The sequence below is a fragment of the Pecten maximus genome, chromosome 13, assembly GCF_902652985.1.
Source record: "Pecten maximus chromosome 13, xPecMax1.1, whole genome shotgun sequence".
Lineage (NCBI taxonomy): Eukaryota > Metazoa > Mollusca > Bivalvia > Pectinida > Pectinidae > Pecten > Pecten maximus.
Window position 1 is genome coordinate 1,058,424 of NC_047027.1, and position 26,224 is coordinate 1,084,647.

The 26,224-nt window shown below is 38.9% G+C and overlaps 1 protein-coding gene across 1 annotated transcript in view; it reads right to left on the minus strand.

The window, feature by feature from the left end:
- The window catches only part of LOC117341022, a 65,304-nt gene that overhangs the window by 34,353 nt on the left and 4,727 nt on the right, over positions 1–26,224 (minus strand). The window contains exons 2-3 of the mRNA XM_033902829.1: positions 11,373–11,917; positions 8,341–8,549 (exon numbers count right to left, since the gene is read on the minus strand). Of these exons, the coding sequence (XP_033758720.1) occupies positions 8,341–8,549; positions 11,373–11,913 (750 nt within the window). The 5' untranslated portion in view covers positions 11,914–11,917. The remainder of the gene's footprint in view (positions 1–8,340; positions 8,550–11,372; positions 11,918–26,224) is intronic.

Here is a 26,224-nt window from a genome sequence, read left to right on the forward strand (position 1 = left end):
ATGATTTTTTTCAAAATCCAAAAAAATTTAACCTAAAAAAAAATTAAAACCTCTCTGTCCTGATATATAGAATCCCCGTAATATAAACCCGCATGTCCGAATAGAATTCCAAAAAACCCTTCAACCCGAATTTATTTAAAAAAAAATCTGTAAATCCAAAACTAGTAAATGCCTGATTAATAGAATCTCTTAAATAACCGTACCTAGTTTCCTGATTTTAAAAACCCTTACCCCTCCTATAAAATCCTGTTAATAAGAACCCCTTTCAAAAATCCGATACCGTCAATTCCTGAAAATTTTAAAATTGACATACTCCGATCCAGCAATGTCCTTTTAAATAAAAAAATCTTTGTTCCCATAATCCCGGCCAAATTTTTCCGGGTTATAACCCAAATATTCGAAAAATTATAACCCCCTGATAACCCCTTTCCGATAAAAATTCTTTATAATCCATCCTACAGTTTTTTAAAATAAGCCTTTGTAAAACCTACCTACCCATTCCGAAATATAGAACTTTTAAAAAATTTTTTTAAACCTTAAATGCCTTTAATAAAATTTTTAAAATTTCCCTCTGAAAATTAAAAAAATTTTGTTTTTTGAAACCTCCGAAAAATTTAAAATTGCCCCGGCCCCGTTTCCCCTCCGGGAAAAAAAATTTTTTTTTAAATTAATTTTTTAAAAAAAATTCTTTAAAAATTCCTTAACCCTTTTTTAATAAAACCTTTACATGATCCGATCCCAAATTTAAAAATAGAACCTGGGCATGTTCCAAACCTAGTCAAAAAAATTAAACCTCTACATGAATCCGTTTGTCATGCCCCCTTTAAAAGAACCCTTATAAATCCCTTTAAATTTAAAAAAAAATCAAATTTTCCCCTTAAGCCCTTTAAATAAAAAAAAATCTGTCATGCCGAACCCTAGCCCTGCTGTTTTAAATAAAATCCCCAAAATATACTGTCAAAAAAAAAATTCCTTTCAGCCCCTATAAAACCCTGATTAATATAGAATTTCCTGAAATTTTGAACCTGTAATGCCTGAAAAAAACCCCCTTTTAAAAAAACCCCCCAAAGTCCAAAAAAATTAGAATCTGAATAAACCTTCATTCCGAAAATATAAATTTTTCCCAAAAAAAATTCATGAAAAAACCCCGCAGATCCGATATAGAATTCCTGACAAATAACTTCTTACAAAAAATTTTAATTTCCTTTTAATTAAAACCCCTTTAAAAAATTCCGCCCCAGTCAATGCCATTAAAAAAATTTTTTTCAAAATCCGAACCTAGTAAATTCCTGATTAATATGAATCTTGTAATCCGTCCCTAGTCAAGTCCATAATTAAAATTTTAAAAGACCCCGAAATCTTTAAAATAAAAATTTTCCAATCCCCAAAATTTCCTTTAATAACCCCGTACGAATTTCCTTTAATGCTTTAATATATCCTTTTTTGGGTTTATAAACCCTTTCAAAAAGAACCTGTCTTTCCGAAATTAAAAATTTCGTAATAAACCCCCTAGAATTCCAATTAGAATTCTTTTTAAATTAAACCTTGAAAGTCCTTTTAAATAAGAATTTAAAAATTTAAAATCGTAATAAACCGAAAAAAACCTTTTAATAACCCAATCCGATCCCTATTAACCAAAATTTAAAAAATTTTGACTTTTTGTATTTTAATTAAATTTAAAAACCCATCCCAAAATTTATTAATTTAAAAAACCCCGGAAAATGAATCCGGGCTATAAATGTCCTATTAAAACCCTTACATGAATTACCTAGTAATGTCCTGAAAAAATTTTAAAACCCCTGGACTGAATCGGATATAAAACCGTTAATAATCCTCTTCATGCCCGGGGCCCCCTGAATATAAAAACCCTTTTAATAAATAAATCTGAATTTTAAAAATTTTAACCCAATAAACCCCCAAGCCTATAAACCTGTTAAAAAAACCTTTAATCCAATAAAAACCTTTTAAATTTAAACCCTCTACATAACCCGAAAGAATCCTGTTTAAAAAAAACCCTTTTACGAATCCGTTAAATAACCCGAAAAAAACCCAAAATTCCGATCCTATAATTTCCCTATTAAAATAGAATTGCCCCTGTTTTATAACAATTTTAAAAAAAAGAACCTTAACATGATATAAACCCTGAAATAAAAACCTTTGTAATTTGATAAAAAACCCTGATTTTTTAAAACTTCTGTCTATATAAAAAACCGAAAAATTTAAAACCTTTTTTCCCTCCTGTTAAATTTAAATGCCCTTTAATTTAACCTTTAAATCCCATAAGAATTCGACAATGAACCTTCAATCCAAAAAACCTTGAAAAAAGAATTTCAGCCCAATTTTAAACCCTGTTAACCCAAACCTACCAACCGAAAAAAAAAACCTGTAATACCCGAATGTAATTCTGAAAAATAAATTCTAAAAATATCCCCTTTTTCTTAATAAACCCCGTACATAATCCGAAAAATAATTTCCTTTTTTTTTTTCCAAACCCCTTTGAAATAAAACCCGACTAAATCCGAACCTGTCAAGCCCGAAAAAAGTTTTCTCTGTACTTTCCCCTTCCCCTTTTTTTAAAAAACTCTGTAAAATCCGAATTTAATTTTTTAAAATTTTTTTTCCCCCGGGCCGTTAATTTAAATTTAAAAACCCCCGAAAAACAATTCCTTAAATTTTTTTAAAACCTCCTGAATTCCAAATCTTTTAAAATTAAAAAATTCCCTGAAAATTAAAAATTTTGTAAAAACCCAAACCGAAATTTCCGTTATAAAATTCTTTGCCCCACCTAGTCTGCCCTTAAAATAAAACCTCTTTAATCCACCCCTTTCATTAAAATTGAATTTTTTTTCCGCCCCTTTTTTAAAAAAAAATCGTAAAAAACCCCCGCTGTCCATAATAAAATTTCTGCCAATTTTTTTCCCCTGTAAAAAATTTTTTAAATAACCCCCCTTCCCAATTAAAATATCCTTTAAATAAACCCTTTATTAAAATTTTTAAATTAAACCCCTGAAAAATCCCTTTCAAGGGGTTTACAAAATCTTTCCAAACTGTCTGAAAAAAACCTTTTTAAAATCCCCATAACCTTTTAATAAAAATCTTTTAATAATTAACCGTAATTTTCCGAAATTTTAAAACTCTAAAATAACCTGTAATGCCGTTTTTAAAAACCCCTTTAAAAAATTTAAAAATTCCAAAAAAAAAACCCTTTTTCCCCTTTAATATTTAAATTCTTTAAATAAAAAACCTTACAAAACCCGATACCTAGTCAATGTCCTAAAAAAAAAACCCCAACTTTCCGATCCTACCTTATTTTAAATTTTTCCCCCGTCCCTTTAAATTTTAAATTAAACCTTTTAATTAAACCTTAATGCCTTTAAAAAATCTGTAAAAAAACCCAAATTTTTTAAACCTTTTTCAATTCCTTTTCCCCAAAAAAACCTTTGCTAAAAAAATTTTAAAAAATTAAAATTTGAAAATGTCCGATATAATTCTTTAAAAAACCCCCAAAAAAACCTCCAATAATTCCCCTTTTTTAAAAAACCCTTTTGTAAAACCTATATAATTTTTAAAATATAGAACCTTTCCTTTTTTAATAGAATTTCCCCTTGATTTTTTAAAAATTCCCAAACCAAAAATTTGTTAAAAAAAAACCCTTTTTAAAATCCGATATAGAATTCCAAAAAAATTCGTCAAAAATTTTCCCGATAAAAAAACCCTTTAAAATTTCCGAAATAGCCCCCGGAAAATATGAACCTTTTTCAATAATCGTCTAAAAAAACCTGTTTCCGAAATAAATTTTGTTAATAAATGTCCTTAAACCGAAATAAACCCGGTAAATGAATCAAAATATCATCCGAATTATGAAAAATAATTTTTCCCCAAATCCAAGTCTTGTCCTTTAATATAGAATTTTCATTCGATACCGGGGCCCCAAAAAAAAATTTTCGGATCCACCAAATTCTGAAAATTTATAAAACCCTTTAAAACCCAAATTCCAAAATAAAACCTTTAAAAAAACCCCCAAAATGCCCAAATAAATTTCCCAAAATAACCAGTCAATGTCCTGATTAAAAAAATTTTAAAAAATAGTAAAGTCCTGAAATTTAGAATTTTAAAAGCCCTAGTCAAGTCCGAAATAAACCTTTTAAAATTTCCCGAATTAATTTTTAAAATTCCCTGCCCCAAATTATATCTTTTTTGAAAATATTAAATTTTTTAAAAATGCCCCGTCGGAATCCTATAATTTTTAAAATTAAACCAAACCGATACCTAGCAATGCCCTTTTTTAAAAAACCCGGACATGACCCGATCCCTAGTCAAGTTAAAAATAAACCTCGTAAAACCCTCCAGAAGCCTTTTAATTAAAATTTTAATTTCCCTTCCCTACCCAACCTTAAAAAAATTAAACCCCAAAAACCTCTATCAATCCTGTATAAAACCCCCTCTGACTTAAACCCTGTCAAGGCCCTAAATATAGAACTTTCGACCCCAAACCTTCAATTTTTAAATTAAACCCCCAAAAATCCGATCCTAGAATTCCCTGTATAAAACCCTCTGTAAAACCCATACCTAGAATGTCCAAAAAATTTTCCCTTTTAAATTTTAAAAATTTTTTTAAATTTTTAAACAACCTTAATTAAAAAAAAAATTTCCAAAGAACCTGAAAATTAAAAAAAATTCCTGTAAAAAATTCCGTATAAATTCCTGTAATAAAACTCCTAAATTCCAAAAAGAATTTTTCCCACCCTTGTTCCGTTAAAAAAAAACCTTGTAAAATCAACCCCTGAAAATTTAAAAGAACCTGTTGTCCGATATAGAATTCCTGATAAAAAAAAACCCTTAACCCCCAAAAAATTTTTTTTAAAAATTCCTTTTTTTCCTAGTAAAGGCCATTTAAAAACCTTACAATCCAAACCAGTAATTTTTGAAAATATGAATTTTTTACATATCCTTAACCTAGTCAATTTTCCCAAAATAAAACCTTTCTGACGATCCCCCCGGGGTCTGCCAAAACCCTTTAATAAATCCCCAGCTTTTCCCTGACAAAAAAACCCTTTAAATCCCTTATGTAAATTTAAATTTAAAACCTATCAAGCCTGATAATTTAAAACTTTAAAATGATCCATACCAGTAAATGCCCAAAAAAAACCCTTCTGCCGTCTAAATTTTTTAAATAAAAAAAAGAACCTCCGGGTTTCCAAAAATCCCCTTTAAAACCAAAAATAACCAATTCCTTTAAAATTAAATTTTTGCTATCCGCAAGCCCTTTTAATAGAATCCTTGTACATGATCCGATACCTGTCAAGTCCTGAAAATATAAACCCTTTAAATAATTTAAAAAATTCCTTTAATAGAACCTTGTCATTTCCCCAAAATGCCCTGTTTAAAAAACTTTAAAAACCCGGGATACTAGTAAATTTTTAAAAAAACCCCCCTTTGAAACTCCCCCAAAGTCCGGTTTAAATAGAACTTTTAAAAACAAACCGATCCCCAAACCCTGAAATAAGAACCCCTTTTTTTCCTAAAAGCCTTTTTAAAAAAAAAAATTTGTCCCCCGAAAAGGGAAATTTATTTTTTAAAAGCTACCCCTCCTTTTTAATTTAAAATTAAACTCGAAAACCCCCATTTAAATTTTTTAAACCCTTCCATCCTTTTTTTATTTTATTTTTTAAAAATTTTTTTTAAAATAAACCCTTCCTGAAAAAATAAAACCTTTAAATTCCCCCTAAATAATCCCTTTAAAAAAAACCCTGAAAAAAAATTCCCAAAATGCCCTGAATTAAAAATTTTTAATAAATGATCCCGTCAAGTTGTTTAAAATATAAATTCTGAAATAACCATCCTAGTCAATGCCTGAAAAAAAACTTCTGAATAACCGAAAACCAGTCAATGCCCCTGTTAAAAAAAATTTTTAACCCGATACCTAAAAGCCCTGAAATATAGAACTTCTTGTACTCCCCCAACCTAGTCAATGCCCCAAAATAAAACCCCTTACAGAAAACCAGTAAGTCCGAAATATAGAACTTCCTTTTTAAACCCTCCTTAATGTTTTTTTTAAAACTTTTTTCTCTCCCCCCGCCTAAATTAAAATTTAAAAATTCCTTCCCTGTGGGGTCCTGTTAATTAAAACCTTAAATTCTTTAAATTCCAAAAATTTAAGCCTTTAAAAACCGTATATCAATGTTTTTAATAAAAATTTGTAAACCCAATAAAATCCGAAATATAGAACCCTTTTTTCCCATAGAACCTAAAATAAAACCCCCTGAATAAACCGTAATAATGTCCTGAAAAAATTCCCTTTAATGAACCCCGTACCTAGTCAATGTCCATTAATAAAAAACCCCCTTAAGATCAACCAAAAAGAAAAATAAGCCTAAATTTGAATCATCTGTTAACCTTTTAATTAAAACCCTTTACATGAACCCCTTATAATGCCCTAAAATTTAAAATTTAATAACCCCTCCTGTAATGTCCGAAAAAAAACCCTTTGTCCTGAAAACCCTGTCGATTTTTTAAAAACATAAAACCTGTAAATTCCCGAAAAATAAATCTAAAGAAAAACCTGTCTTTTAAATAAACTCAAAAACCATAATTTGATTAAATAAACTTGTAATGACCTACCTAGTAATGCCCTAAAAAAACCCCTTTACCCGAAAAACCCTATAATTTTTAATAAAATTTTAAAATCCGAAATAAATCCTGAAAATAAATTTTTTCTTTCCGATTATAACCTGAAAAAAAAAAACCTTTAATCCGATATTTTTTTCCTGAAAAATAACCCCTTTTCCAACCACATTTTTAAATAATTCCCTGACCAACCCCATCCCTGTTTAATATAAAACCCTTGTACATAATCCGATCCCCAAAGTCCGAAAAAAAATTCTCTGACATAATCCGAACCAGAGTTGATTAATATAAAACCCTGTCATAAATCCGTTTATAATCCTGAAATTAAAAATTTAAAACCCAATAGAATTTTTTTTAAAAACCCAAAATGAAATGAACCTTTCATGCCAAAATTAAAATTTTCCCTTTTAAAAAACCCCCTTTCAAGCCTACAAAAAAAACTTTTAAAAACCTCCCTTAATTCCTTTTAAAAAAACAAAATAAACCCCCCCCCTTGTTAAAAATTTATAATCCTTTGCCCCACAATCCGATACCTAGTCAATGTCCTGACAAATATAGAATCTCTGTACATGACTCCGATACCTAGTCAATATCCTGACAAATATAGAACCTCTGTACATGAATCCGATACCTAGTCAATGTCCTGATTAATATAGAACCTCTCTGTACATGACTCCGATACCTAGTCAATGTCCTGATTAATATAGAACCTCTGTACATGACTCCGATACCTAGTCAATGTCCTGACAAATATAGAACCTCTGTACATGACTCCGATACCTAGTCAATGTCCTGATTAATATAGAACTTCTCTGTACATCAATCCGATACCTAGTCAATGTCCTGATTAATATAGGACCTCTGTACATGACTCCGATACCTAGTCAATGTCCTGATTAATATAGAACTTCTCTGTACATGAATCCGATACCTAGTCAATGTCCTGATTAATATAGAACCTCTGTACATCAATCCGATACCTAGTCAATGTCCTGATTAATATAGAATCTCTCTGTACATCAATCCGATACCTAGTCAATGTCCTGATTAATATAGAATCTCTCTGTACATCAATCCGATACCTAGTCAATGTCCTGATTAATATAGAACTTCTCTGTACATGAATCCGATACCTAGTCAATGTCCTGATTAATATAGAATCTCTGTACATGACTCCGATACCTAGTCAATGTCCTGATTAATATAGAATCTCTCTGTACATGAATCCGATACCTAGTCAATGTCCTGACAAATATAGAACCTCTGTACATGACTCCGATACCTAGTCAATGTCCTGACAAATATAGAACCTCTCTGTACATCAATCCGATACCTAGTCAATGTCCTGATTAATATAGAATCTCTCTGTACATGAATCCGATACCTAGTCAATGTCCTGACAAATATAGAACCTCTCTGTACATGAATCCGATACCTAGTCAATGTCCTGACAAATATAGAACCTCTCTGTACATGAATCCGATACCTAGTCAATGTCCTGATTAATATAGAACCTCTGTACATGAATCCGATACCTAGTCAATGTCCTGATTAATATAGAACCTCTGTACATCAATCCGATACCTAGTCAATGTCCTGATTAATATAGAATCTCTCTGTACATGAATCCGATACCTAGTCAATGTCCTGATTAATATAGAACCTCTCCGTACATGAATCCGATACTTCTCTGTACATGAATCCGATACCTACATTTGCGCGTCCGCCGGCCAAACAATCCAGAACGCCGTCCTTGTTCAAATCAGCGTTACAATTCACGCCAAACAGCTCGTGCGGCGAATAATGGCGCCAAAGTTCGCGCCCAGTGGCGCCCTCTAGTGCCATCAGTCCACCGAAACAAGGGTGTGTCCCATTAAAATATATATCACATACGATGTCTGGGAGGTAATACCCGTCAGCTCCTGTGTAAGGAAAACATCAATCTCTAGTCCGGGGAATTCAAAATATCAAAACATCAATTTAAACCCGAACATCTGTATTCAAGGAGAATGGTATATATCTGTTGTTGAACTTATCATTGGGGAAAACCTTTCATAGTTCAGAATCTACATCAATGTTATCTATCGATAGTGTACATAAATTCACAACTACATTGTATTCAGATTGCCTATGTAATTAAAATCTGCCCGCTGTCGAGTCAATATATCAGAATATTTGGTGTTTGATCTACTCTAAGAGAGAATATTTGGTGTTTGACCTACTCTGACAGAGAATATTTGGTGTTTGACCTACTCTGACAGAGAATATTTGGTGTTTACCTACTCCGACAGAGAATATTTGGTGTTTGACCTACTCTGACAGAGAATATTTGGTGTTTACCTACTCTGACAGAGAATATTTGGTGTTTGATCTACTCTAAGAGAGAATATTTGGTGTTTGACCTACTCTGACAGAGAATATTTGGTGTTTTACCTACTCTGACAGAGAATATTTGGTGTTGTACCTACTCTGACAGAGAATATTTGGTGGTTGACCTACTCTGACAGAGAATATTTGGTGTTTGACCTACTCTGACATAGAATATTTGGTGGTTGACCTACTCTGACAGAGAATATTTGGTGTTTGACCTACTCTGACAGAGAATATTTGGTGTTTGACCTACTCTGACAGAGAATATTTGGTGGTTGACCTACTCTGACAGAGAATATTTGGTGTTTGACCTACTCTGACAGAGAATATTTGGTGGTTGACCTACTCTGACAGAGAATATTTGGTGTTTGACCTACTCTGACAGAGAATATTTGGTGTTTGACCTACTCTGACAGAGAATATTTGGTGTTTTATCTACTCTGACAGAGAATATTTGGTGTTTGACCTACTCTGACAGAAAATATTTGGTGTTTGACCTACTCTGACAGAGAATATTTGGAATTTTATCTACTCTGACAGAGAATATTTGGTGTTTGACCTACTCTGACAGAGAATATTTGGTGCTTGACCTACTCCGACAGAGAATATTTGGTGTTTGACCTACTCTGACAGAGAATATTTGGTGTCTGACCTACTCTGACAGAGAATATTTGGTGTTTGACCTACTCTGACAGAGAATATTTGGTGTTTGACCTATTCTTAGAGAGAATATTTGGTGGTTGACCTACTCTGACAGAGAATATTTGGTGTCTGACCTACTCTGACAGTGAATATTTGGTGTTTTATCTACTCTGACAGAGAATATTTGGTGTTTGACCTACTCTGACAGAGAATATTTGGTGTTTGACCTACTCTGACAGAGAATATTTGGTGTTTTATCTACTCTGACAGAGAATATTTGGTGTTTGACCTACTCTGACAGAGAATATTTGGTGTTTGACCTACTCTGACAGAGAATATTTGGTGTTTACCTACTCTGACAGAGAATATTTGGTGTTTGACCTACTCTGACAGAGAATATTTGGTGTTTGACCTACTCTGACAGAGAATATTTGGTGTTTTACCTACTCTGACAGAGAATATTTGGTGGTTGACCTACTCTGACAGAGAATATTTGGTGTTTGACCTACTCTGACAGAGAATATTTGGTGGTTGACCTACTCTGACAGAGAATATTTGGTGTTTGACCTACTCTGACAGAGAATATTTGGTGGTTGACCTACTCTGACAGAGAATATTTGGTGTTTGACCTACTCTGACAGAGAATATTTGGTGTTTGACCTACTCTGACAGAGAATATTTGGTGTTTTATCTACTCTGACAGAGAATATTTGGTGTTTGACCTACTCTGACAGAAAATATTTGGTGTTTGACCTACTCTGACAGAGAATATTTGGAATTTTATCTACTCTGACAGAGAATATTTGGTGTTTGACCTACTCTGACAGAGAATATTTGGTGCTTGACCTACTCCGACAGAGAATATTTGGTGTTTGACCTACTCTGACAGAGAATATTTGGTGTCTGACCTACTCTGACAGAGAATATTTGGTGTTTGACCTACTCTGACAGAGAATATTTGGTGTTTGACCTATTCTAAGAGAGAATATTTGGTGGTTGACCTACTCTGACAGAGAATATTTGGTGTCTGACCTACTCTGACAGTGAATATTTGGTGTTTTATCTACTCTGACAGAGAATATTTGGTGTTTGACCTACTCTGACAGAGAATATTTGGTGTTTGACCTACTCTGACAGAGAATATTTGGTGTTTTATCTACTCTGACAGAGAATATTTGGTGTTTGACCTACTCTGACAGAGAATATTTGGTGTTTGACCTACTCTGACAGAGAATATTTGGTGTTTACCTACTCTGACAGAGAATATTTGGTGTTTGACCTACTCTGACAGAGAATATTTGGTGTTTGACCTACTCTGACAGAGAATATTTGGTGTTTTACCTACTCTGACAGAGAATATTTGGTGGTTGACCTACTCTGACAGAGAATATTTGGTGTTTGACCTACTCTGACAGAGAATATTTGGTGGTTGACCTACTCTGACAGAGAATATTTGGTGTTTGACCTACTCTGACAGAGAATATTTGGTGGTTGACCTACTCTGACAGAGAATATTTGGTGGTTGACCTACTCTGACAGAGAATATTTGGTGGTTGACCTACTCTGACAGAGAATATTTGGTGGTTGACCTACTCTGACAGAGAATATTTGGTGGTTGACCTACTCTGACAGAGAATATTTGGTGGGTGACCTACTCTGACTGAGAATATTTGGTGGTTGACCTACTCTGACTGAGAACATTTGTTTTTTGTACTCTAGGAGTGTTAACTCACCTGTACCGAATCCCAAGATGACGTCAAGGACACCGTCCTGGTTTACGTCCACTAAACGGAAGGCAGATTCTGTGATAAGTTTTGGAAACCCCATCACCCAGACATCCTCAACACTTAGAGAATCACAGCCTATTACGTCCGGTATATTAGCAGATTGTGATTCTATTTCCGGTCCCTGTTTATCTTTCGTTCTCTCCGGATGTTTGTTATAAAGATATATTATTAATGTCATAAGCGACCCTAAAGATAATACAATTACTAAGAAACACGTGATCGTCTTCAACTGTTTGCGACATCGACAGTTCGGTGTACGGCTTTTGACCTTTGGCCTCTGTCGAGGATGCATGAGTGGTTTTGATGCGGAGACTCTGTCCATTTTCGGCCCCTCCATGAAAACGTCATCTTCATCCGAGTAGTACTCTCGTTCCCAGTCCTCATAATGGTTGTCTACGTCATGATAATTGTTGTCTACGTCATCATGTGTTGTGTAGCCGTTCTGCTTGAGTCCTTTCTTGCTGAAAATCACCCTTGTCTCCTCCATTGACCTGAAACAGACCGATAATCACATTTAACATAATACTGAAATCATTTACATTGACTACATTCAATATACATGTAATATTACAGCAATATTAACCACATTATTGACCGGGGAGAACAGCTGCGCACTAATTTCTCAGCGAAGCAATCCGTGTAAGGTAGATTAAGCATTAAACGTTTATCTCGCTCATTCATACTAGATGCTCTACATAGATAGAAAACAATTATCGATTCGTTATTATATTACTGATATTGTAGTTTGGCTAAAAACGAATTGATCTTTTTTTAAGTTGGCCGTAACAGTTAAAGTGATCTTTTTTAAGTCGGCCCTAACTGTTAAAGTGATCTTTTTTAAGTCGGCCCTAACTGTTAAAGTGATCTTTTTTAAGTCGGCCCTAACTGTTAAAGTGATCTTTTTTAAGCCGGCCCTAACTGTTAAAGTGATCTTTTTTAAGTCGGCCCTAACTGTTAAAGTGATCTTTTTTAAGTCGGCCCTAACTGTTAAAGTGATCTTTTTTAAGTCGGCCCTAACTGTTTAAGTGATCTTTTTTAAGTCGGCCCTAACTGTTAAACTAAATTGGTGTCATTGTCCAAACTTTATGTGAATGTTTGTCGTTCTGATTTTGTTGTGTCATCAAAGTACGCATACCGACATTTCAATAATCCTAAATCCTAATCAATCAAGCAAAGGCAAATATGAAGGACACACATTTATCATGACACGTTTGATCAGATTGTATCATATAATTGGCCTGTTCCTCGGTACGATATACCTATATTATAGCAAGATATTTAATGATTGATGACGTCACACGATTGTTACTATAAGGACAAACATAGTCGCTGTCTTGTGCCCGTTAGCGAATGATCTTTACTAGGTGATGGGCCGTCATGATCACGGAGGGTATGGCATTTAACTTTAAATATAACTTATTAACCAGACCAATCTGACTGAGACAAATACAAACTCGACAATCTGATTGCGACAAATACAAACTCGACAATCTGAGACAAATACAAACTCGACAATCTGAGACAAATACAAACTCGACAATCTGACTGAGACAAATACAAACTCGACAATCTGACTGAGACAAATACAAACTCGACAATCTGTGACAAATACAAACTCGACAATCTGACTGAGACAAATACAAAGTCGACAATCTGTGACAAATACAAACTCGACAATCTGATTGCAACAAATAAAAACTCGACAATCTGTGACAAATATAAACTCGACAATCTGACTGAGACAAATACAAACTCGACAATCTGACTGAGACAAATACAAACTCGACGATCTGTGACAAATACAAAGTCGACAATCTGTTTGCGACAAATACAAACTCGACAATCTGACTGAGACAAATACAAACTCGACAATCTGAGACAAATACAAACTCGAAATTCTGATTGCGACAAATACAAACTCGACAATCTGACTGAGACAAATACAAACTCGACAATCTGAGACAAATACAAACTCGAAATTCTGATTGCGACAAATACAAAGTCGACAATCTGTGACAAATACAAAGTCGACAATCTGAGACAAATACAAACTCGACATTCTGATTGCGACAAATACAAACTCGACAATCTGACTGAGACAAAAACAAACTCGATAATCTGAGACAAATACAAACTCGACAATCTGAGACAAATACAAAGTCGACAATCTGAGACAAAAACAAGCTCGACAATCTGAGACAAATACAAACTCGACAATCTGACTGAGACAAATACAAAGTCGACAATCTGAGACAAATACAAACTCGACATTCTGATTGCGACAAATACAAAGTCGACAATCTGAGACAAATACAAACTCGACATTCTGATTGCGACAAATACAAAGTCGACAATCTGACTGAGACAAATACAAACTCGACAATCTGAGACAAATACAAACTCGACATTCTGATTGCGACAAATACAAACTCGACAATCTGACTGAGACAAAAACAAACTCGACAATCTGAGACAAAAACAAACTCGACAATCTGAGACAAATACAAAGTCGACAATCTGAAATAGTTAAAAAATATATATATGACATGGCGCGTCACTCTTCGCAGGCTCGGACACCAATGTGACAGTCCGACAGAGCTAGAATGAGCCACCATATTGTAGTATACATCTCATCCTCCCGTCCTGAACCACGTGGTTTAAGTTCTATATCCCATTACTGTAAAAAATATCATTGCCGTATTCTGTTTGTACAGTCGCTTAAACGCCGGAATAAACCAGCGTGTACTGTAGGGACTTGGAGACATCGACTGAAACAATCACAAAACAGACAGGATCTCTAATTTAAGCGTTAGGTTTGGTTTTGAGGACAGGAAGTGTTGGCTTTAAACGAGAACTGATTATTTTAAATGACAAATGTTCGGTATCTACATGTGTGGGTGGGGAAACTGTTCCGATAATTGGTATTAAATGTGTATCGATTTGCCGGTAGTACAGAGGACTACCTTTATCTCACTACAGATTGTCACGGACGGATATGTGTGTTCAGGAAGAGGAGGGGGAGGAGGGACAAAAAGTAAAACGTGATCAAAGTGTGGCGATACGGCATACACGTCTAAATCATCAATCGTCCTTTCTATCGTGCATCAAGTACATACAGGTCTAAATATGTAAGTGTCCTAGCGACGGGCTAAACACGTCTAAATCTGTAAGTGTCCTAGCGATGGGCTATACAGGTCTAAACCTGTAAGTGTCCTAGAGATGGGCCATACAGGTCTAAATCTGTAAGTGTCCTAGAGATGGGCCATACAGGTCTAAATCTGTAAGTGTCCTAGCGACGGTCAAAACACGTCTAAATCTGTAAGTGTCCTAGCGACGGGCCAAACACGTCTAAATCTGTAAGTGTCCTAGCGACGGGCCATACAGGTCTAAATCTGTAAGTGTCCTAGCGACGGGCCAAACACGTCTAAACCTGTAAGTGTCCTAGCGACGGGCCAAACACGTCTAAATATGTAAGTGTCCTAGCGACGCGCCATACAGGTCTAAACCTGTAAGTGTCCTAGCGACGGGCCATACAGGTCTAAACCCGTGTCCTAGCGACGGGCCAAACAGGTCTAAATCTGTAAGTGTCCTAGAGATGGGCCAAACAGGTCTAAATCTGTAAGTGTTCTAGAGATGGGCTATACAGGTCTAAATCTATAAGTGTCCTAGAGATGGGCCAAACACGTCTAAATCTGTAAGTGTCCTAGCGACGGGCCAAACACGTCTAAACCTGTAAGTGTCCTAGAGATGGGCCATACAGGTCTAAATATGTAAGTGTCCTAGCGACGCGCCATACAGGTCTAAACCTGTAAGTGTCCTAGCGACGGGCCATACAGGTCTAAACCCGTGTCCTAGCGACGGGCCAAACAGGTCTAAACCTGTAAGTGTCCTAGAGATGGGCCATACAGGTCTAAATCTGTAAGTGTCCTAGAGATGGGCCAAACAGGTCTAAACCTGTAAGTGTTCTAGAGATGGGCCAAACACGTCTAAATCTGTAAGTGTCCTAGAGATGGGCCAAACACGTCTAAATATGTAAGTGTCCTAGAGATGGGCCATACAGGTCTAAATATGTAAGTGTCCTAGAGATGGGCCAAACAGGTCTAAATCTGTAAGTGTCCTAGAGAGGGGCCAAACACGTCTAAATATGTAAGTGTCCTAGAGATGGGCCAAACAGGTCTAAACCTGTAAGTGTCCTAGAGATGGGCCAAACACGTCTAAATCTTTAAGTGTTCTAGAGATGGGCCAAACACGTCTAAACCTGTAAGTGTCCTAGAGATGGGCCAAACAGGTCTAAATCTGTAAGTGTCCTAGCGATGGGCCAAACACGTCTAAATCTGTAAGTGTCCTAGCGACGGGCCATACAGGTCTAAATATGTAAGTGTCCTAGCGACGGGCCAAACAGGTCTAAATCTGTAAGTGTTCTAGAGAGGGGCCATACAGGTCGAAATCTTTAAGTGTTCTAGAGATGGGCCAAACACGTCTAAATATGTAAGTGTCCTAGAGATGGGCCAAACACGTCTGAATCTTTAAGTGTCCTAGCGACGGGCCAAACACGTCTAAACCTGTAAGTGTCCTAGAGATGGGCCAAACACGTCTAAATCTGTAAGTGTCCTAGCGACGGGCCATACAGGTCTAAATCTGTAAGTGTCCTAGCGACGGGCCAAACACGTCTAAATCTGTAAGTGTTCTAGCGACGGGCCAAACACGTCTAAATCTGTAAGTGTCCTAGAGATGGGCCATACAGGTCTAAACCTGTAAGTGTCCTAGAGATGGGCCAAACACGTCTAAATCTGTAAGTGTCCTAGAGATGGGCCAAACACGTCTAAATCTGTAAGTGTCCTAGCGACGGGCCAAACAGGTCTAAATCTGTAATTGTCCTAGAGATGGGCCAAACACGTCTAAATCTGTAAGTGTCCTAGAGATGGCCAAACAGGTCTAAACCTGTAAGTGTCCTAGAGATGGGCCAAACACGTCTAAATCTGTAAATGTCCTAGAGATGGGCCAAACAGGTCTAAATCTGTAAGTGTCCTAGCGATGGGCCAAACACGTCTAAATCTGTAAGTGTCCTAGCGACGGGCCATACAGGTCTAAATCTGTAAGTGTCCTACAGATGGGCCATACAGGTCTAAACCTGTAAGTGTCCTAGAGATGGGCCAAACACGTCTAAATATGTAAGTGTCCTAGCGACGGGCTATACAGGTCTAAATATGTAAGTGTCCTAGCGACGGGCCAAACAGGTCTAAATCTGTAAGTGTTCTAGAGAGGGGCCATACAGGTCGAAATCTTTAAGTGTTCTAGAGATGGGCCAAACACGTCTAAATATGTAAGTGTCCTAGAGATGGGCCAAACACGTCTGAATCTTTAAGTGTCCTAGCGACGGGCCATACAGGTCTAAACCTGTAAGTGTTCTAGAGATGGGCCAAACACGTCTAAATCTTTAAGTGTCCTAGCGATGGGGCATACCTATTTATATTCAGCGTCCTACGGGTAACAGAGTCAATGGAAATCCCAATATTCTGTACGGCGCCCATATTTAGTCGCCTGGAGATTTCAGTAGGGTAGACAATGTACCCCGTCTTAGTACTGACTTGGGATTCTGTTGTGGGCGATTTCTTGTTCATTTCACTTAACTCCAGTCAATTTCCAGAATGTTGGTGATTGTTGTATTTATTTCTAGGTTTTTATTATACCGTGATTCAACAAAGCCTTAAAGAAAGTTCGCATTCTTCACTGGCCACTTAGTTACTGGTTCACCGCCTAAATCACTTCGCCTGTTGTTAAGTTTCGTCTCGCCGACTATAGTCAGTATTCTGTCGGCTGTAAATAGCTACTGGTTTACCGCCCAAATCACTCCGCCTGTTGCCAGGTTTTGTCTCGCCGACTTAAAGCTGACAGTGCAAGTTAAAAAGCATCCAATTGAAATTTAAAAAAAAAATACATGTACAGATTTCCAAAAATCGTTTCCGAGACAATCCCCATTTATGGTAGTGTCGTATCTAAGGACGGGCAGACATTTTTCTTTTTTGTTATGCGTGGATACAACCAAGCCGCCGCTGCTATAAAAAGAACGTGCTTCGTCACACTCGCATTCACTCTAACCTCAGGTGTTCACGGTGACACACCTGTATCTTCTACACTATATCTGTACACCACGTGACCTACAACTGTATTCGCGAACGACACCAAACAGAAGCACTTACCTGTAACTTGAGCAGAAAGATGGTCAGTGTCTCTCAATTATCTTTCAAATCTTGCTGAAAATAAAGTCTCCAAATAAATGCTTGAAAATGCATAACGAATTAATCCCAAATACTCTATCCATCTTCTCACGTGTTTTTCGTGGGTGCAGCCATTTTCATAACAAGTAAACAGTCCGAGGAGTTCCGATTTTTACTCGTATCCTACACTAGCACTCCTCGGATGTTTTCCTATTGTCTACACTACACTAGGGTTGTTGTGCGGTTTTATCACGTTTTAATTGCGTTATGGCACGTGCACAAATAATACATTTGTACGAAGACACGGCAAATATTTCGATGGAAACTATGGATATAATGATGTAACAGTTGTAAAGTTGTTCTTGCTGCATATCCCACTGGAAAGACTCAGGTAGGAATTTACTTATATTTACTCTGTTTATAATTTCATTAGGTACATGTTTTGTTGGGGCCCAAATAGTTTGTGTTGTCAATACTTTCTTTTCTTTCTTTTATTATAAAATAAAATATATATGTATATATATATAGTTACCTCTTCAAATTCCATATTCAAGTTCCGTAATGTGAACAAAAACTCATTTGCGTTTGTATTGAGAACGTATACTATGTATAATGGAGAGATGTGTCGCTATGCGCATGTATCGATAGACTGATACTTGTCTCAATGAACGCACGCGCTTTTATAGCGGCTCGTATCTACGCATAACAAAAAACAAAAATGTTTGCCCGTCCTTAGATACGACATAACCATAATTGGGGGATGTCTCGGAAACGATTTTTGGAAATCTGTACATGTATTATTTTTTTTAAATCTCAATTGAATGCTTTTTAACTTGCACTGTCAGCTTTAAGCCAATATTCTGTTAGCTGTAATTAGTTACTGGTTTACCGCGTAAATCGCTCCGCCTGATGATAGGTTTCGTCTCACCGACTATAGTCAAACGTAGTTAGTTACTGGTTTACCGCCTAAATCACTCCGCCTGTTATATAGGTTTCGTCTCACCGACTATAGTCCGTATTCTGTTGGCTGTAGATAGTTACTGGTTTACCGCCTAAATCACTCCGCCTGTTATATAGGTTTCGTCTCACCGACTATAGTCCGTATTCTGTTGGCTGTAGATAGGGCAGCAATGAAAACATTAAGATTATGAGTGATGCTGTGATGAGAGATTATCGATTTTCGATGTTCTCTAATAGAAGACACGTGTTTTAATCCGTAGGACCTGATTGGTTAACCCGATATTATCGTCCCGGCACGTGTTTTAATCCGTAGGACCTGATTGATTAACGCGATACGGGACGGATCGATGTGTATTTCCTCGTCAGGCTTCCGACCTTGTTTTACCTGGGGACAGATTACCACCGAGAGAGGTAGCGGAGCGTTCAATCTATAACAGTTCCCTCTACCCCCGGGTTATTGTCGTGTCGGCATCCCAGGTAACGGAACGTTCAATCTATAACAGTTCCCTCTACCCCCGGGTTATTGTCGTGTCGACATCCCAGGTAACGGAGCGTTCAATCTATAACAGTTCCCTCTCTATCACCGGGGTATTGTCGTGTCGACATCCCAGGTAACGGAACGTTCAATCTATAACAGTTCCCTCTACCCCCGGGGTATTGTCGTGTCGGCATCCCAGGTAACGGAACGTTCAATCTATAACAGTTCCCTCTACCCCCGGGGTATTGTCGTGTCGACATCCCAGGTAACGGAACGTTCAATCTATAACAGTTCCCTCTACCCCCGGGGTATTGTCGTGTCGACATCCCAGGTAACGGAACGTTCAATCTATAACAGTTCCCTCTACCCCCGGGGTATTGTCGTGTCGGCATCCCAGGTAACGGAACGTTCAATCTATAACAGTTCCCTCTACCCCCGGGGTATTGTCGTGTCGACATCCCAGGTAACGGAACGTTCAATCTATAACAGTTCCCTCTACCCCCGGGGTATTTGTCGTGTCGACATCCCAGGTAACGGAACGTTCAATCTATAACAGTTCCCTCTACCCCCGGGGTATTGTCGTGTCGACATCCCAGGTAACGGAACGTTCAATCTATAACAGTTCCCTCTACCCCCGGGGTATTGTCGTGTCGACATCCCAGGTAACGGAGCGTTCAATCTATAACAGTTCCCTCTATCCCCGGGGTATTGTCGTGTCGACATCCCAGGTAACGGAACGTTCAATCTATAACAGTTCCCTCTACCCCCGGGGTATTGTCGTGTCGGCATCACTGGTACGGACGATTATGACTTATTATTTTAGAAGTATTTTGGCAAATCGTGTCGCTTAAATATCGACTGTTGAACTTGGTCGATCGAAATGAGTGATCTCTACATGCCATGTTTCATTTTAAAAGGGGCCGGTTAAGTAAAACAAAATACATAAACAAGATTTGTCGCAATTATTACGACAATGCAACCAAATATAGCCCGATCACAGACATATGCCACAAAGGAAACCAGGAAGTCAGCAAGGAAACAGGGTTTGATTACGTCACAGTTGATATGATGTCAGGACTGGAACATCATCTCATCTATTGACATGGAATATCTATCTTGTTTGGGTCTCTTTTCGTCGACTTTTGTTTAGAAATACGGTTAAGGATGTGAGCATTACTTTTTTTTATGAAATCTTGATATGATTGCCTAACACCACGTAACTGTGGGAAAATCCTGATAGCCTAACACCATGTGACTGTGGTGAAATCCTGATAGCCTAACACCACGTGACTGTGGTGAAATCCTGATAGCCTAACACCACGTAACTGTGGTGAAATCCTGATAGCCAAACACCACGTGACTGTGGTGAAATCCTGATAGCCTAACACCACGTAACTGGTGTAATCCTGATAGCCTAACACCACGTAACTGTGGTGAAATCTTGATAGCCTAACACCACGTGACTTTGGGGAAATCTTGATAGCCTAACACCACGTAACTGTGGTGAAATCCTGATAGTCTAACACCACGTGACTGTGGTAAAATCCTGATAGCCTAACACCACGTAACTGTGGTGAAATCCTGATAGTCTAACACCACGTTACTGTGGTGAAATCCTGATAGCCTAACACCACGTAACTGTGGTGAAATCCTGATAGTCTAACACCACGTGACTGTGGTGAAATCCTGATAGTCTAACACCACGTAACTGTGGTGAAATCCTGATAGCCTAACACCACGTAACTGTGGTGAAATCCTGATAGCCTAACACCACGTAACTCTGTTGAAATCCTGACAGCCTAACACCACGTGACTGTGGGAAAATCTTGATAGCCTAACACCACGTAACTGTGGTGAAATCCTGATAGCCTAACACCACGTAACTGTGGTGAAATCCTGATAGCCAAACACCACGTGACTGTGGTGAAATCCTGATAGCCTAACACCACGTAACTGTGGTGAAATCCTGATATGATAGCCTAACACCACGTGACTGTGGTGAAATCCTGATATGATAGCCTAACACCACGTGACTGTGGTGAAATCCGGATAGCCAAACACCACGTAACTGTGGTGAAATCCTGATAGCCTACCACCACGTAACTGTGGTGAAATCCTGATAGCCTAACACCGCGTAACTGTGGTGAAATCCTGATAGCCTAACACCACGTGACTGTGGTGAAATCCTGATAGCCTAACACCACGTAACTGTGGTGAAATCATGATAGCCTAGCACCACGTGACTGTGGTGAAATCCTGATAGTCTAACACCACGTAACTGTGGTGAAATCCTGATATCCTAACACCACGTAACTGTGGTGAAATCCTGATAGCCAAACACCACGTGACTGTGGTGAAATCCTGATAGCCTAACACCACGTAACTGTGGTGAAATCCTGATATGATAGCCTAACACCACGTGACTGTGGTGAAATCCTGAAAGCCTAACACCACGTGACTGTGGTGAAATCCGGATAGCCAAACACCACGTAACTGTGGTGAAATCCTGATAGCCTACCACCACGTGACTGTGGTGAAATCCTGATAGCCAAACACCACGTAACTGTGGTGAAATCCTGATAGCCTAACACCACGTAACTGTGGTGAAATCCTGATAGTCTAACACCACGTGACTGTGGTGAAATCCTGATAGCCTAACACCACGTAACTGTGGTGAAATCCTGATAGTCTAACACCACGTTACTGTGGTGAAATCCTGATAGCCTAACACCACGTAACTGTGGTGAAATCCTGATAGCCTAACACCACGTGACTGTGGTGAAATCCTGATAGCCTAACACCACGTAACTGGTGAAATCCTGATAGCCTAACACCACGTAACTGTGGTGAAATCTTGATAGCCTAACACCACGTGACTTTGGGAAAATCTTGATAGCCTAACACCACGTAACTGTGATGAAATCCTGATAGCCAAACACCACGTGACTGTGGTGAAATCCTGATAGCCTAACACCACGTAACTGTGGTGAAATCCTGATATGATAGCCTAACACCACGTGACTGTGGTGAAATCCTGATAGCCTAACACCACGTGACTGTGGTGAAATCCGGATAGCCAAACACCACGTAACTGTGGTGAAATCCTGATAGCCTACCACCACGTGACTGTGGTGAAATCCTGATAGCCAAACACCACGTAACTGTGGTGAAATCCTGATAGCCTAACACCACGTAACTGTGGTGAAATCCTGATAGTCTAACACCACGTGACTGTGGTGAAATCCTGATAGCCGAACACCACGTAACTGTGGTGAAATCCTGATAGTCTAACACCACGTTACTGTGGTGAAATCCTGATAGCCTAACACCACGTAACTGTGGTGAAATCCTGACAGCCTAACACCACGTGACTGTGGGGAAATCCTGATAGTCTAACACCACGTGACTGTTGGTGAAATCCTGATAGCCTAACACCACGTGACTGTGGTGAAATCTTGATAGCCTAACACCACGTGACTTTGGGAAAATCTTGATAGCCTAACACCACAAAAATCTTGATAGCCTAAGACCACGTGACTTTGGTGAAATCCTGATAGCCTAACACCACGTAACTGTGGTGAAATCATGATAGCCTAACACCACGTGACTGTGGTGAAATTCTGATAGTCTAACACCACGTGACTGTGGGGGGGATCCTGATATCCTAACACCACGTAACTGTGGTGAAATCCTGATAGCCTAACACCACGTGACTGTGGTGAAATCATGATAGTCTAACACCACGTGACTGTGGTGAAATCCTGAAAGCCTAACACCACGTAACTGTGGTGAAATCTTGATAGCCTAACACCACGTGACTGTGGTGAAATCATGATAGCCTAACACCACGTAACTGTGGTGAAATCCTGATAGCCTAACACCACGTGACTGTGGGGAAATCCTGCTAGCCTAACACCACGTGACTGTGGTGATATCCTGATAGCCTAACACCACGTTACTGTGGTGAAATCCTGATAGACTAACACCACGTGACTGTGGTGAAATCTTGATAGCCTAACACCACGTAACTGTGGTGATATCCTGATAGCCTAACACCACGTGACTGTGGTGAAATCCTGATAGCCTAACACCACGTGACTGTGGTGAAATCCTGATAGCCTAACACCACGTGACTGTGGTGGAATCCCGATAGCCTAACACCACGTGACCGTGGTGAAATCCTGATAGCCTAACACCACGTGACTGTGGTGAAATCCTGATAGCCTAACACCACGTGACTGTGGTGGAATCCCGATAGCCTAACACCACGTGACTGTGGTGAAATCTTGATAGCCTAACACCACGTGACTGTGGGGAAATGCTGATAGCCTAACACCACGTGACTGTGGTGATATCCTGATAGCCTAACACCACGTGACTGTGGTGAAATCCTGATAGCCTAACACCACGTAACTGTGGTGAAATCCTGATAGCCTAACACCACGTGAATGTGGTGGAATCCCGATAGCCTAACACCACGTAACTGTGGTGAAATCATGATAGCCTAACACCACGTGACTGTGGTGATATCCTGATAGCCTAACACCACGTAACTGTGGTGAAATCCTGATAGTCTAACACCACGTTACTGTGGTGAAATCCTGATAGCCTAACACCACGTAACTGTGGTGAAATCCTGATAGTCTAACACCACGTGACTGTGGTGAAATCCTGATAGTCTAACACCACGTAACTGTGGTGAAATCCTGATAGCCTAACACCACGTAACTGTGGTGAAATCCTGATAGCCTAACACCACGTAACTGTGTTGAAATCCTGACAGCCTAACACCACGTGACTGTGGGAAAATCTTGATAGCCTAACACCACGTAACTGTGGTGAAATCCTGATAGCCAAACACCACGTGACTGTGGTGAAATCCTGATAGCCTAACACCACGTAACTGTGGTGAAATCCTGATATGATAGCCTAACACCACGTGACTGTGGTGAAATCCTGATATGATAGCCTAACACCACGTGACTGTGGTGAAATCCGGATAGCCAAACACCACGTAACTGTGGTGAAATCCTGATAGCCTACCACCACGTAACTGTGGTGAAATCCTGATAGCCTAACACCACGTAACTGTGGTGAAATCCTGATAGCCTAACACCACGTGACTGTGGTGAAATCCTGATAGCCTAACACCACGTAACTGTGGTGAAATCATGATAGCCTAGCACCACGTGACTGTGGTGAAATCCTGATAGTCTAACACCACGTAACTGTGGTGAAATCCTGATATCCTAACACCACGTAACTGTGGTGAAATCCTGATAGCCAAACACCACGTGACTGTGGTGAAATCCTGATAGCCTAACACCACGTAACTGTGGTGAAATCCTGATATGATAGCCTAACACCACGTGACTGTGGTGAAATCCTGAAAGCCTAACACCACGTGACTGTGGTGAAATCCGGATAGCCAAACACCACGTAACTGTGGTGAAATCCTGATAGCCTACCACCACGTGACTGTGGTGAAATCCTGATAGCCAAACACCACGTAACTGTGGTGAAATCCTGATAGCCTAACACCACGTAACTGTGGTGAAATCCTGATAGTCTAACACCACGTGACTGTGGTGAAATCCTGATAGCCTAACACCACGTAACTGTGGTGAAATCCTGATAGTCTAACACCACGTTACTGTGGTGAAATCCTGATAGCCTAACACCACGTAACTGTGGTGAAATCCTGATAGCCTAACACCACGTGACTGTGGTGAAATCCTGATAGCCTAACACCACGTAACTGGTGAAATCCTGATAGCCTAACACCACGTAACTGTGGTGAAATCTTGATAGCCTAACACCACGTGACTTTGGGAAAATCTTGATAGCCTAACACCACGTAACTGTGATGAAATCCTGATAGCCAAACACCACGTGACTGTGGTGAAATCCTGATAGCCTAACACCACGTAACTGTGGTGAAATCCTGATATGATAGCCTAACACCACGTGACTGTGGTGAAATCCTGATAGCCTAACACCACGTGACTGTGGTGAAATCCGGATAGCCAAACACCACGTTACTGTGGTGAAATCCTGATAGCCTACCACCACGTGACTGTGGTGAAATCCTGATAGCCAAACACCACGTAACTGTGGTGAAATCCTGATAGCCTAACACCACGTAACTGTGGTGAAATCCTGATAGTCTAACACCACGTGACTGTGGTGAAATGCTGATAGCCGAACACCACGTAACTGTGGTGAAATCCTGATAGTCTAACACCACGTTACTGTGGTGAAATCCTGATAGCCTAACACCACGTAACTGTGGTGAAATCCTGACAGCCTAACACCACGTGACTGTGGGGAAATCCTGATAGTCTAACACCACGTGACTGTTGGTGAAATCCTGATAGCCTAACACCACGTGACTGTGGTGAAATCTTGATAGCCTAACACCACGTGACTTTGGGAAAATCTTGATAGCCTAACACCACAAAAATCTTGATAGCCTAAGACCACGTGACTTTGGTGAAATCCTGATAGCCTAACACCACGTAACTGTGGTGAAATCATGATAGCCTAACACCACGTGACTGTGGTGAAATCCTGATAGTCTAACACCACGTGACTGTGGGGGGGATCCTGATATCCTAACACCACGTAACTGTGGTGAAATCCTGATAGCCTAACACCACGTGACTGTGGTGAAATCATGATAGTCTAACACCACGTGACTGTGGTGAAATCCTGAAAGCCTAACACCACGTAACTGTGGTGAAATCTTGATAGCCTAACACCACGTAACTGTGGTGAAATCATGATAGCCTAACACCACGTAACTGTGGTGAAATCCTGATAGCCTAACACCACGTGACTGTGGGGAAATCCTGCTAGCCTAACACCACGTGACTGTGGTGATATCCTGATAGCCTAACACCACGTAACTGTGGTGAAATCCTGATAGACTAACACCACGTGACTGTGGTGAAATCTTGATAGCCTAACACCACGTAACTGTGGTGATATCCTGATAGCCTAACACCACGTGACTGTGGTGAAATCCTGATAGCCTAACACCACGTGACTGTGGTGAAATCCTGATAGCCTAACACCACGTGACTGTGGTGGAATCCCGATAGCCTAACACCACGTGACCGTGGTGAAATCCTGATAGCCTA